At 43.9% G+C, this 15241-nt stretch overlaps 1 protein-coding gene across 1 annotated transcript in view; it reads right to left on the minus strand.

Annotated features, from left to right (window-relative positions):
- LOC121579216 (serine/threonine-protein kinase 10) overlaps positions 1-15241 on the minus strand; it is a 59801-nt gene that overhangs the window by 17270 nt on the left and 27290 nt on the right. Inside the window, exons 3-8 of the mRNA XM_045224479.1 lie at positions 11692-11740; positions 9724-9873; positions 7950-8022; positions 6930-7124; positions 5320-5401; positions 1981-2121 (exon numbers count right to left, since the gene is read on the minus strand). Coding sequence (XP_045080414.1) covers positions 1981-2121; positions 5320-5401; positions 6930-7124; positions 7950-8022; positions 9724-9873; positions 11692-11740 — 690 coding nt within the window. The remainder of the gene's footprint in view (positions 1-1980; positions 2122-5319; positions 5402-6929; positions 7125-7949; positions 8023-9723; positions 9874-11691; positions 11741-15241) is intronic.

Raw genomic sequence — 15241 nt, forward strand, 5'->3', positions numbered from 1 at the left:
GTTTCTGTACCAAATATTAAGTTATGCTTTTCTGATGTATCAAATACTTATGTCATGCAATAAAATGCAAATTAATTACTTAATCATACAAGTGTACCTATGATAAAAATTACAGACCTCTACATGCTTTGTAAGTAGGAAAACTTGCAAAATCGGCAGTGTATCAAATACTTGTTCTCCCCACTGTATATATATTAATTTGTGGAATTTCTTAAAGCGTTTGAGCCAAATCAGTTGTGTTATGACAAGGTAGGGGGGTATACAGAAGATAGCCCTATTTGGTAAAATACCAAGTCCATATTATGGCAAGAACAGCTCAAATAAGCAAAGAGAAACAACAGTCTATCATTACTATAAGACATGAAGTTCAGTCAATATGGAACATTTCAAGAACCTTGAAAGTTTCTTCAAGTGCAGTCGCAAAAACCATCAAGCACTATGATGAAACTGGCTCTCATGAGGACCGCCACAGGAATGGAAGACCCAAAGTTACCTCTGCTGCAGAGGATAAGTTCATTAGAGTTATCAGCCTCAGAAATTGCAGCCCAAATAAATGCTTCACGGAGTTCAAGTAACAGACACATCTCAACATCAACACACAAGGATATAGACACATGCATACGCACACATTGTGATATTGTTGTATGGTGGTATTAAACATTTTGTATTGTAGATAGGTAGTGGTGTAATAATGTCATATGATGTACGTTTTATATTTTGTTTTATATGTAATGTAAGTGCTTTAATATGTTTGGACCACAGGAAGAGTAGCTGCTGCCTTGGCAGCAGCTAATGGGGATCCCTAATATATACAAATACAAAACTGTTCAGAGGAGACTGTGTGAATCAGGCCTTCATGGTCGAATTGCTGCAAAGGAAACCACTACTAAAAGACAGCAATTAGAAGAAGAGACTTGCTTGGGCCAAGAAACACGAGCAATGGACATTAAGACCTGTGGAATTGTGTCCTTTGGTCTGGAGTCCAAATTAGAGATTTTTGGTTCAAACCGCCATGTCTTTGTGAGACGCAGTGTGGGTGAACGGATGATCTCCGCATGTGTATTTCTCACCGTAAAGCATGGAGGAGGAGGTGTTATGGTGTGGGGGTGCTTTGCTGTCTGTGATTTATTTAGAATTCAAGGCACACTTAACCAGCATGGCTACCACAGCATTCTGCAGCGATACGCCATACCATCTGGTTTGGGCTTAGTGGGACTATCATTTGTTTTTCAGCAGGGCAATGACCCAACACACCTCCAGGCTGTGTAAGGGCTATTTGACCAAGAGTGATGGAGTGCTGCATCAGATGACCTGGCCTCCACAATCCCCCGACCTCAACCCAATTGAGATGGTTTGGGATGAGTCGGACCGCAGAGTGAAGGAAAAGCAGCCAACAAGTGCTCAGCATATGTGGGAACTCCTTCAAGACTGTTGGAAAAGCATTCCAGGTGAAGCTTGTTGAGAGAATGCCAAGAATGTACAAAGCTGTCATCAAGGCAAAGGTTGGTTATTTGAAGAATATAAAATATATTTTGATTTGTTTAACACTTTTTTGGTTACTACATGATTACATATGTGTTATTTCCTAGTTTTGATGTCTTCACTATTATTCTACAATTTAGAAAATAGTAAAAATAAAGAAAAACCCTTGAATGAGTAGGTGTGTCCAAACGTTTGACTGGTACTGTATACACGTACATACATACACACACAGTACCAGAGGAAGAGGAGTGGCACAGCGGTCTAAGGCACTGCATCTCAGTGCTAGAGGCGTGACTACAGTCCCTGGTTCGACTCCAGGCTGTATCACAACCGGCCGTGATTGGGAGTCCCATGGGGCGGCGCACAATTGGCCCAGCGTCGTCCGGGTTTGGCCGGTGTAGGCCGTCATTGTAAATAAGAATTGGTTCTTAACTGACTTGCCTAGTTAAATACAAAATAAAATAAAAGACAGTAGAGAGTTAGCAGTAAAAGTCTTACCACTGGGACTGTGAGCTCAGCGGTGTCATCCTCCTCTCCATCCTCTCTATTGTCCTCCATTTCCTCCATGACTTCAGCCTTCGCCTCGGCAACCAGCTCTCGCAGGGGTCTGTTGGTCTTCACCGAGCAGACAAAGGGGTGCTGGGGGAGTCAGGACAACCAAGTTACAACCCTAGAACATAGAGCAGTGACCAGGGGCATAGAAAGCAAACAGGAAAAAGGGACTGAAAGGAGAAACTTAATGTGCCACCTACATCGACCCATGGCGGTTAGCAAGAATACCAGAGACCAGGGTATGAGCTCACCCTGATGAAACATTGAAGTGTTTATTACCCGAAATCCTCATGTGCTTATAGTAAGTTCCTAGATTGGACGGAGCTAAAAATTGAATAATTATTTACTTAGAGTGAACAAATATGAGCCGGCTTAAGAGGGGATAATTTGACAGCCACAAACAAGGCTGTGAGAAGGTAAGTGCAGCGAAGATATAAGAGCAAGTCATCCATTATTCAGGTGATTTGCACCATGGGTAATTTAATTGGCCCAGCTGGCGCAGGTAGGCATGTGAGAGGAAAGGGACACACTGGGACACACTGGGACACACTGGGCTGCCTGAGTCTCTTGTAGCATTAGCAATAGCTTTTAACTTCTCCAATGACAGAAAATTAATCAAGTCAGCAATGAGTCAGGGGAGAGCAGAGTGCCAGCTATCACACAGGCGACAGGAGAACAACCACCAGGCAAAGTGCTGTACTAGGGTATCAAGTAAGACAGTGAGAAGCATTTTAAAACATCACTAAGACTTATGGACTTCCTCACTGGAAGTCCAACAGAAATGATTCTAAAACAACACATCATCACTTCCTGGGTACACGGTTAAAGCTACCCCTCTATAACTGTTATAAAAACCACAAGCTTTGTTTCTGCTGAGCTGAAAAGTCATTTTCTGGCAGGGTGTGGTAGTATAATGGTGGTAATTCTGTTGATTCAACCCATCACACCACAGCCCCAGCACCTCGGAGTAGGAGAATCAGTGAAGTATATGTGAGTGTGTGGGTAGAGTCCAGTGAGTGTGCATAGAGCCGGTGCAAGAGAGTCAGTGCAAATAAAGAGGGGGTCAAGGAAAGTAGTCAGGGTAGCCATTTGATTAACTGTCCAGCAGTCTTATGGCTTGGGGGTAGAAGCTGTTCAGGAGCCTTTTGGTCCCAGACTTTGTGCTCCGGTACCACTTGCCGTGCGGTAGCAGAGAAAAACAGTTTATGACTTGGATGGCTGGAGTCAGAATTTTTAGGAACTTCCTCTGACACTGCCTGGTATAGAGGTCCTGTATGGCAGGGAGCTCAGCCCAAGTGATGTACTGGGCCGTACGCACTACCCTCTGTAGCTTCTTACTGTCTGATGCCAAGCTGTTGCCATACATTTACATTACATTTACGTCATTTAGCAGACGCTCTTATCCAGAGCGACATACAAATTGGTGCATTCCCCTTATAGCCATACCAAGTTGTGATGTAGCCTGTCAAGATGCACTCAATGGTGCAGCTGTATAACTTTTTGAGGATCTGAGGGCCCATGCCAAATCTTTTAGGTGCAGAGCGTTCGATTTTCCTGCTGGGTGGCAAGGAGACCCGCAGCTCCGCTAAAACCACTGACAACTGCGTGCCGTTTTCAAGGGATTGTTAAATACATTTGAATTATTTAGTTGTAATATCATCAGCTCTTGAAGAGCATAGTCAGAACTACACATTTTCGATCATTCCACGCAAAACAGCAGCTCCATCAGCGTTATAGGCCTACAGCAAGTAACTGCATGATTTTAATGATCGGTAAACATCAATTGATCATGTAATTTCAGATACGTGACAGTAGGGGAATTAAGCAGCAGAAGGATGCATTTGCCCATGTAATGTTACTGTTACAGATGTAGGATATTCAATTTGAGCCAGTTTGCTACAGCAGGAAAATAATCCTTCAGCAACAGCAAATGTGAATCGTTATGTGGATTACTTCAACATGGCTAGTTAACAGGGGATAAACTAGATGACTGTATCCAAATGTTGTTTGATTTGCTTGCCATCTATAGTAGTGATGACAGAAGTCCGACTGACAACTTCAGCAGACGACGTCGAGCCCTTTCCAAAAGCCTAATCCCTGATGAAGCAAGCTAAATGACACGTTGTTTGCATTAGCAAGCTAGCTACATGCCAAATGGATCTGGCTGCCCTCACATGTATACGAAAATACATGCTAAATTGAGGTTTACTGATTGCTGTATAAAACTGATGATGGAGCTACATGTGGAATCATTTGAAATGTGTCATTCTGACTATGCTCTTCAAGAGGGGATGATATTAAAACCAAATAGTTATAACATTAATTTACAATCCCTTCAAAACGGCACGTAGTTGTCAATGGTTTGAGCGAAGCTATGGGTCTCCTTGCCCCCCAGCAGCCAAATCGAACACTATTGTGATGTTTCCCTGATAAACTATAGGCTGTCTCATCGTCATCGGGGTTCAGGCCTGCCACCGTCGTGTCGTCAGCAAATTCAATTATGTTGGAGTCGTGTGCGGCCACACAGTCGTGGTTGAACAGGGAGTACAGGAGAGGACTACGCACGCACCCCTGAGGCCCCCCCGTGTTGAGGGTTAGCGTGGCAGATATGTTGTTGCCTATCCTCACCACCTAGAGGCGAATCTGTTCCAAATTATTACCACGCATAATAGATAGATACATGTGAAAAAATAAAAAAAATATTGTCCAGCGACTGAATCTAGTTGATGATCCCTGATGTATGTCATGAGTCACAGATGGTGCTGATGAATGCTGTTCAATGAGCCTTATTGCCATCAATGCTATCTAACTGGGCTAGGAACATAAGTATGATAGCGATCAAAACCTTCCGTATGGCACTGAACACGACCACTCCCATCTCCCTCTGTAAACTTCCAGCAGGCTTTGGGCCTCTGTAATTGGCAAGGGTGGAGAGAATACGGAGAAATCCCAAAGCGACATTCGTTGGAAACAGGAATGCAAGTTGCTGACATTCCCCTCTGCTGTGGAACCCAAACAGGAAGCTGTGGCTCATGCATTTTAATAGACGCTTCGTCTCTTTCACGTTCTCCCTCTCCCTCTCGCACCCTCTCCCCAATGCCCTCTGTATGGTACTGCTCATTTGCCTATCGTATCAAGTCACCATTCCTCGTGTCTGAAACAGCTGATGTTTTGGGAGGTTAAGATGGTGGACCTGTGACTAGTGAGATAAGGACAGAGGGGGAACGTCCTCATACATCAGAGACAGAGGTATACAACAGTAAAGTGTGTCTGAGGCTAGCTTACCTCCAGGAGCTGTGCGGCGTTTGGCCGACTCTCCGGATTCTTATCCAACGACTTTTTCAGGAAATCCTTAAAATCCTGTGACCTTAAAACACACAGAATGCCGGGAACATTAATCAAAGAAGGGAGAAGTTGAGAAGGACTGAGGGGGTGGTGGTGATATTTTCACTAGATAACTTCATGACACAGTCTGAGGCTAGAACAGAACAGATTCAGGAATGCGGTACACAGTTGGCTGTGGGGGGATTAGGCCCTAGCTCTCGCATCTGCTGAGCAATGGAACACACCGCCTCATAAAAACTGATCAGAAAAGCCACAGCTTTACACACTCTTAGTGCTGTGTTCACCAGCTTGTGGAGGATAGATGTAGACCTATACATCATCCACCCCCCTTTCTCCATACCCCTCTCCTCCACCTCTCTCCCCCTCTCTCTCATTTCTCCATACCCCTCTCCTCCACCTCTCTCCCCCTCTCTCTCATTTCTCCATACCCCTCTCCTCCACCTCTCTCATTTCTCCATACCCCTCTCCTCCACCTCTCTCCCCCTCTCTCATTTCTCCATACCCCTCTCCTCCACCTCTCTCCTCCACCTCTCTCATTTCTCCATACCCCTCTCCTCCACCTCTCTCCCCCTCTCTCTCATTTATCCATACCCCTCTCCTCCACCTCTCTCATTTCTCCATACCCCTCTCCTCCACCTCTCTCCCCCTCTCTCTCTCTCATTTCTCCATACCCCTCTCCTCCACCTCTCTCCTCCACCTCTCTCATTTCTCCATACCCCTCTCCTCCACCTCTCTCCCCCTCTCTCTCATTTCTCTATACCCCTCTCCTCCACCTCTCTCATTTCTCCATACCCCTCTCCTCCACCTCTCTCCCCCTCTCTCTCATTTCTCCATACCCCTCTCCTCCACCTCTCTCATTTCTCCATACCCCTCTCCTCCACCTCTCTCCCCCTCTCTCTCATTTCTCTATACCCCTCTCCTCCACCTCTCTCATTTCTCCATACCCCTCTCCTCCACCTCTCTCCTCCACCTCTCTCATTCTCTATACCCCTCTCCTCCACCTCTCTCTCATTTCTCCATACCCCTCTCCTCCACCTCTCTCCTCCACCTCTCTCATTTCTCTATACCCCTCTCCTCCACCTCTCTCTCATTTCTCCATACCCCTCTCCTCCACCTCTCTCCCCCTCTCTCTCATTTCTCCATACCCCTCTCCTCCACCTCTCTCTCATTTCTCCATACCCCTCTCCTCCACCTCTCTCCCCCTCTCTCTCTCATTTCTCCATACCCATCTCCTCCACCTCTCACCCCCTCTCTCTCTCTCTCTCATTTCTCCATACCCCTCTCCTCCATCTCTCTCCCCCTCTCTCTCTCTCATTTCACCATACGCATCTCATCCACCTCTCACCCCCTCTCGCTCTCATTTCTCCCCTTCTTCCACCTACTGCCCCTCCTCCCCACCTCTACCCCCTTTTCTGTCCTCGCTCTCCCTCTCCCCCCCCCCAGCTCTCCTTATGTCCCCCCTTCTCTGGCCCCACCTCTCTCTCCCCTTCTCTGGCCCCACCTCTCTTCCCCCTTCTCTGGCCCCACCCCTCTTCTCTCCCCCGTCTCACCACTTGTTGGGTTGCTCCAGGGTAGGGGGCTCAGACTTGGCTATCTTCAGCAGGACCCTCATGGGGTTGAGTTCATGATGCGGGGGCTCGATCTGGGCCAGCTCGATGAGGGTGATGCCCAGGGACCAGATGTCAGCCTTGTAGTCATACGGAGCGTCCTTCATGGTCTCACACATCACCACCTCCGGAGCCATCCTAGAATACAACATAGTACAATAGAGGACCCCTAATATAGTGGAACATTTCCTCTAGTGTTTTTTTAGAAGAAAATAAAGTGTGACGTTAATGTTTAGGTTTCATATGATTCATCTGAAACGTCCCTCACGTTTACTGCCGTTGGCTTATTACAAAATGTGTAAATACTTGTACACAGTTGTAAATAGTTCACATTCCAAGCTCACAGCCAATATTTGCATGTCAACACACTTTCGATTCAGCTATGTTTACTGACCAAGTGGACAGTAGGCATAATAACGTACTGGAGATAGAGGCGTATTCAGTGTTTGCTTACGATCAAAAGTGACACGTTCCATAATCTTGAGAAATGGTACACTGTTAAGCTTCACATTCACAGCAGAATACACAGAGTGAAATCCCATCTGTATCTAATTTATGAAGCTATCGAACATTGTGCAACACCTGGGCAGGGTGAGAAGCTATCCCAGATGACATTGGATAACCTGCTCTGGTCAGTTAACTTAAACCGAACCATGCTTATTGGCGGACCAGCCAGATCCAGAATCAAACTAAGACATTAGAGCTTTTCCAAGGGCCTTGTAAAGCTATGATCAAAACAGAACATAGAACTGGTTCACTAGGTGCCATGGGTAGTAGGAAGATTTTTTACATCTAGTCATGCAATACGACCATTATCCCATTAAAGACTGTGTGCGTCCCAAATAGCACCCTATTCCCTGCACATTTTGACCAGAGCGCGATAGGGTGCCATTTGGGACAAAATCACTGGCAGTGGGCGATACCCATTCTCCTTACCCGTTGTTTTCATGTGTATGTACTCACCAGTATGGTGTTCCTATAAAAGAGTCCCTTCTTTGCAGGGTTTTGGTATTTTTCGCTGACACGCCAAAATCCGCTGCAAGCATAGACACACAAAGAAAACAGAAAAGTTTAAATGTTTTTCAGAATTCCATTTCTTGGTAGAGTGAATGATTGACAGGCCAGTGTTATAACCTCATTTCTTATTTTGGGGGAGGAATATGTGTTTCTACACCGTAAAACTGCCATGACGTCATTGAGGCGAGACGCAAAGCTGCCTGATTAAATTTACGGCACAGGGCATAACATACCAAACGACCGTTCCATTTCCCCAGACATGATCCAGCACTTACAGAGATATTATTTCTGCTTTAGCAGCACATGCGTCTTTCTCCGGATATTACCAGAGACCACCTGGGATGTGACCAGGGCAATGCTGGCAAAGGTATCCAGTTCAGATTCTAGTCTTTTTTTTATTTTTTATATTATTATTATTATTATTATTATTATTATTATTATTATTACTACTACCTTTATTTACTAGGCAAGTCAATTAAGAACAAATTCTTATTTACAATGACGGCTTAGTCATTCTTGACCTTTTAACTGTTCCATAAAACAAACTCAGACTTCCCTTTGGTAAGTATAGTGTCTGATTTCTGTTAGGCCTTGAGGAATTCTTTAGGGGCCAATTCCTTTTCAATGATGGTTGAAAGAATGGGAAAACACTATGAACTAGGATGAAAATACTCAACTTTCCCCATCTGTGTGAGTAAACAGACACCAAGAGTATCTATTCTCTGTACATGAGGAGAAAATCAAAATTCTAAATCAAAAGCCTTCTAGGCAAAACGCATAACAGACTAGCTTCATATGACAGGCCAGAAGAACCTTACTGTACACGGCCTTATTTTGGTAACTTTCCGTTAGAGGCTCTTGTTAAAGCAGCAGCCTAGTGGCCTGATTTAATGATTACAGAGGCAACTCCCTGTCATAAAAATAAAAAAGCTCAGGCGTCTGTCCTAGTGAAACTATGTAAGGCATTGAAAAGGGCCTTGTAACATGAGGAATCAGTCAGACTGTCTGAAGTTCAGACAGCGAGTTAGAAGTAACTGACAGCGGGAGTTCACAGGGGGTCCTTAAAAGTTCACATGAGTTTTCGGGCAGCCCTTTGAGTACAGTACAGCTCTCTTCCCTGTTCCTCCCTTTCTCTCAGACTGACATTTAGAAAGCCATTATAGGCTCCACAAAGCAGCCGTATTGTTTGGCAAGTGTTGCTTCAACAAATATCTGAGAGACCGTTTGGACCCAAATCCTCAGCTCACAGAACTTCAGGAACACTGAAACTCAACAGAATACTAGCTATAAATCGCATTGAGGAAGAATTTATCCGAATGCCGCTTTCCCACGCATCTCACATCTGATACTTCCGAGATGCCTCAGGGAAGGACTTTTTCTAACTGGGTTGATTGTGTGTTTGTAACATTCACGTGATTTTTGTGAACATTCCCATCACGCTCTGCTGTCCAACAAGATAACAGCCACTCTTTCCAAAGACGACCGTGACCAATATACAATGTCCAATGAGAAGTCTGTTGCTTATTGGAGAGAATTAGTCCAAATAGTTTAAGACTGTGGATAACATAGAGGAAGATTAAGTGGCATGGTTCAGAGTTGTGAAATCTAAACCCAATAAGTAGAATACTGGTTCTAGCATTCTGGAAACACCAGGTCTCCGAGTTCTATAAGAATACATTCTATGGGTAAAACATTGTGGAGGGAGAATATAGAGACTGACCTAGCTTGATGTCTCCCTCCAGTGTGAGGAGGATGTTCCCGGCCTTCAGGTCTCTGTGGATGATCTTGATGCTGTGCAGGTAGACCAGGGCCTCCAGCATCTGTTTGCAGATCACCTGGATCTGGGGCTCTATCAGGCCCCGGTCAAGCTCTGCAGACCAGAAAGAGGAGAGGACACAGGTTAGGGGAACTCACATCAACAACAAAAGTTTTACTAAAAATCCTATCAACAGGAAAATAGTACAACCCATTTTTACTGGTAACAGGTCCGAACTCCACCGAAGGCAAGGTGGTTTATTGGGTCACCTGAGTATTTCCCATGCAGCAGATAGGGCTGCTGCCAGTACAAGATGTAAGTAGTCTTAAGAGGCCACTGCCCCCTGAGAGCCCAGAGAGTGTAAATTGACTTTGAGAAAACATTCACATGCTAAACCAGGCTCTCTCTATTCTCTGTGTTTGGTTAGTTGTACTTGGGGCCAGCGACTGCTGTATGAGAAGCAGGAGGGTAATTCCACGGTACAGTAGAGCAGACTTCAGTATAGTTCAGCACAGTAAAGTAGAGTATAGTTCAGTACAGTACAGTTCATTAGTGTACTCAGATCTAGTGTGCTCTACTGTGTACTGTACTCTACTGTACAGTACAGTATTATACTCTACTGTGCTGTACTTTACTGTGCCGTTTAAACTTGTGAACCCAACTGTGGTTTGTAAATACTATGATTTCCCATTGAAGCCAACTCAATCGCAGAAATTCCGTTACGGATTTTTCTGAAATTCCGTTACCAATTTGGTAACGATTAACTAATGCCATTAACTAGCTTAATTATTTTTGTCATTTGACAGCTCTAGTTTTGATGTATTTCTAATAACTTAATACTTTTTCGGTTTGACCAGAAATCAGCCTTTGCTTATTCCAGATTTTTAGGATGGAAAATGGTTGAAAATGTATATATGCCTTAATTTCTCAAAAATATAGACTCCTAGCTTTCATTTGACACCCAATTCGACATGCTCCTATGAACTTCACGTTAGTGCTCATCTGTCCTTTTACATGGAAATGACCAGGGATATTTCCCACAGTGACCAGGGATATTTCCCACAGTGACCAGGGATATTTCCCACAGTGTCTCCTCTCTGTCTGCGCCCAGTGTTTTGCAACAATAGCAGATCCATTACAGCGTGACGTCACTTGGCCCTGTTCGCTAATTCTTTTATAATAGAGCAATATTCTTAAGAGCAACAACGCCGTGGCAGTTGCAGCTACGGCCTCAGGTATAGAATCTGAAACATCAAACGGGAGAGGCAGGACGCTAATGAAAACAAATGTTCTAAAGGAGAGAGCAGAGTACCGCACATACCCATAAAGCACCACCCTGCCTATAGCACTGTGGGGTCCGGAATTATTGACACCCTTGATAAAGATGAGTAAAAAAGACTGTATAAAATAAATAATACAAATACTGAGCTATACTGTATGCAATTTTTAGGGGGAAAAGTATATTATTTTATACTAATACAATTTCTCAGAGAAAGAGATTTTGCTTAACAAGTAATAAAAAAGAACATCTTTAAAAAGGTATGGGTAGAAATAATTGGATCCCCTGTTTTAAATACTTCAACACCCTCCCCTTGTGAGGATAATGGCACTCAGCCTTTTTCTAAAATGTGTTATGAGATTGGAGAACACATTGGGAGGGATCTTAGAAAATTACTCAATACAGAATCTTTCTGGATCCTTGATATCTTTTGTCTGCGTTTATGGATTGCCCTCGTCAATTCAAGTTTGGCCTTCGAAAGAACAATGCATGTGCAGAAAATACCTCATCCCTACTATAAAATATGGTGGTGGATCTTTCATGTTATGGGCTATTTTGCTTCCAATATAGCATACAATATAGCTCAGTATTTTAATAATTTTTTGCTAATCTTTATCAAGGGATCCAATAATTCCGGACGTATGTCTCCGTACCTAACATAGTAGCGTCCACGGCTCCTCCGGGGCAGAACTCAATCATGATCTGTGAGGAGGAAGAAGAAAAGTCAGTATTGTGATTTACAGTCTTATCAGGAAATACAAACTAAATACAACTTCCTAAGAGGGATTCCATGGAAAGTCTAATCACATTTTCTAGAGAACCATCAACATGACCCACTTCAAAGTCACCGGCAGATGTTAGTAGCCATTGTTTGTGACTTTTTCTGTGAAAAGCTTCACAGAGAAAAGGAGGAGGAGTAAATAAAGAGAGAAGATGGATTAAATGGAGGGGGGCTGAGAGGAGGAGACGAGAGGGAATTTTCACAGAAGTGACAGGTAGTAGCCTAGCTGCCTTCAATCTTACTGAGATACACTGGTCTCTCTCTGCTGTATCGCCCTGAGAGAACGTCTGAAATCTAGAAGAGAGGGAGACAGACAGAGACAGGAGTTGTGGGCAGTGAGGCCTCTTGGAACCCAGATAACCTATATAATAAAGACAGCACATGTCAGCAGCAGAAGCCTGACGCTGCCCAGTCACCAGGAGAGAAACCAACAGCTCCCTTTCTAGTCATACACTCCTGTCTCTCACAGCTGTGGTGAAAACCCTCTCACACTTTACAATGCCTCGTGTCACTAAAGGCAGAACGCACCGTGGCCATACAGAACAGGACTACAGTCAGTGTGTGTTTAGCGATGGATGCGATAACAGACTGTCACTAACATAAACCAAATACCAGCCCTGCCAAGGTGAAACAGCGAGAGCTGAGGAAGGGCAGAAACAGAATAGAAGTTAGAAAACAATCCCTTGCATCTGCACTGTCAAAGGCTACTTCTGAATGTGTCATGCAAGTCAACAGGGGGCCGATCACAATAAAGCCAGAGTATAAAGAAATGTGTTTTGATCATATTCCACATGACTCGAGTCTAGAGGGTTGGTGGGGTAGAGTAACTAACATACTGGCGTTTATCCTAGTCAGTCAGATGTCTTGTCACTGTTCATCAACAGCATACATATCTCACTGTTACATAATCCCCTGACCATTGGGTAAACACAACACAGACGTAGGTCTTGCGTTGCCATAGCACAAAAAGCCCTCTCCAACACATTCATTCACCTCTGTGCTATGACACTATTGTCAAAGCAACGAAACAAAATGGAGGACTCATAGGTAGCTTCATTGTCAACGTACATAAACGGGGACACACACACACAAAGACTGAATGGTGGTACACCATCCCCAGCTGAGGGATGTGCCTATGTTCCGGTCAGTCTTGGCTAGCCTCCACAGTAAAACAAGGGCGTCTTATGTGGCATAAGTTGATTTTTAAAAAAAGAGGCATTTGCGAGGTCTTGTATTAGCATTGGCTCAACTGGAGTTTGAGGTTTATTTGTGGTTTTCCTAAATCCCTACTTCTCCTCCCATCAACAAATACAGATGTGGATGACAAGCTAGATAAATAGACTTAAGAGGAAGGCATACCTTGTACATACTCAACATTGGTTGTGTCCACTGAATACCATGGTAAACACCTACTGTAAAATGCTTTATCAGATTGAAGTGGTTTTATTTATAGACACCAGGAAGTTTTTAGTGGAATCTAATGATGATTGTCTCCATCGCTGATAGGTAAATTGCATCAGCTTTCTCCCTTTGAGGGAATGCTGGCATGGTTTCCAGACGACAAGAGCAATGTTGCACTGGGGAAAGATGTGATCCAACTGGTCAGACCGCATACAAACTACAGCCTGTATGTCCCTCTTGGGAGAGAAATATCTTAATAATTGATGACTGTTAAAAGATGCCATTTCACTGGCTAAGCCCTCTCTGAATTCATGCCACTGAGTGCTCAGGTCGGGCAAGTTAAGTTGAGCTGATGCTGGTGCAGACCTGCAACCACTGTGTTAGATATACAAGTAAACTGGCTTAGGAAGCACCTAGGCGACATTGACATGGTATTTAAGTTAATTCAACTGTGTACCGACACTGACAGTGATTTGCAACCTCATCTTCTAAGGAATCTCCCGGACATCTTTTCTCCTTCACGCACAGAATCTGCACTATTATGCCTAGTGACACTTTGGAACGTTCTAGTGATAGACGGGTACAGTTCTAAATTGGTTTAGGACCCATTTGTCACCCTTGGTGAACATACATATCATGTGGCATTCCATAAGGTTCGATTTTGGGTCCGGTACTGTTCTGTTTATATACAGTACCAGTCAAAAAGTTTGGACACACCTACTCATTCAATGGGTTTTTCTTCATTTTTACTATTGTAGAATAATACTGAAGACATCAAAACGATGAAATAACACATATGGAATCATGTAGTAACCAAAAAAGTGTTAAAGAAATTAAAATATATTTTATATCTGAGATTCTTCAAAGTAGCCACCCTTTGACTTGATGACAGCTTTGCACATTCTTGGCATTCTCTCAACCATCTTCATGAGGTAGTCACCTGGAATGCATTTCAATTAACAGGTGTGCCTAGTTAAAACAATTTGTGGAAATTCTATCCTTCTTAATGCATTTGAGCCAATCAGTTGTGTTGTGACAAGGTACAGTGGGGGAAAAAAGTATTTAGTCAGCCACCAATTGTGCAAGTTCTCCCACTTAAAAAGATGAGAGGCCTGTAATTTTCATCATAGGTACACGTCAACTATGACAGACGAAATTGAGAAAAAAAATTCCAGAAAATCACATTGTAGGATTTTAATGAATTTATTTGCAAATTATGGTGGAAAATAAGTATTTGGTCACCTACAAACAAGCAAGATTTCTGGCTCTCACAGACCTGTAACTTCTTCTTTAAGAGGCTCCTCTGTCCTCCACTCGTTACCTGTATTAATGGCACCTGTTTGAACTTGTTATCAGTATAAAAGTCACCTGTCCACAACCTCAAACAGTCACACTCCAAACTCCACTATGGCCAAGACCAAAGAGCTGTCAAAGGACACCAGAAACAAAATTGTAGACCTGCACCAGGCTGGGAAGACTGAATCTGCAATAGGTAAGCAGCTTGGTTTGAAGAAATCAACTGTGGGAGCAATTATTAGGAAATGGAAGACATACAAGACCACTGATAATCTCCCTCGATCTGGGGCTCCACGCAAGATCTCACCCCGTGGGGTCAAAATGATCACAAGAACGGTGAGCAAAAATCCCAGAACCACACGGGGGGACCTAGTGAATGACCTGCAGAGAGCTGGGACCAAAGTAACAAAGCCTACCATCAGTAACACACTACGCCGCCAGGGACTCAAATCCTGCAGTGCCAGACGTGTCCCCCTGCTTAAGCCAGTACATGTCCAGGCCCGTCTGAAGTTTGCTAGAGTGCATTTGGATGATCCAGAAGAGGATTGGGAGAATGTCATATGGTCAGATGAAACCAAAATATAACATTTTTGGTAAAAACTCAACTCGTTGTGTTTGGAGGACAAAGAATGCTGAGTTGCATCCAAAGAACACCATACCTACTGTGAAGCATGGGGGTGGAAACATCATGCTTTGGGGCTGTTTTTTCTGCAAAGGGACCAGGA

This window comes from Coregonus clupeaformis, chromosome 13 (assembly GCF_020615455.1).
Source record: "Coregonus clupeaformis isolate EN_2021a chromosome 13, ASM2061545v1, whole genome shotgun sequence".
NCBI classification, from domain to species: domain Eukaryota; kingdom Metazoa; phylum Chordata; class Actinopteri; order Salmoniformes; family Salmonidae; genus Coregonus; species Coregonus clupeaformis.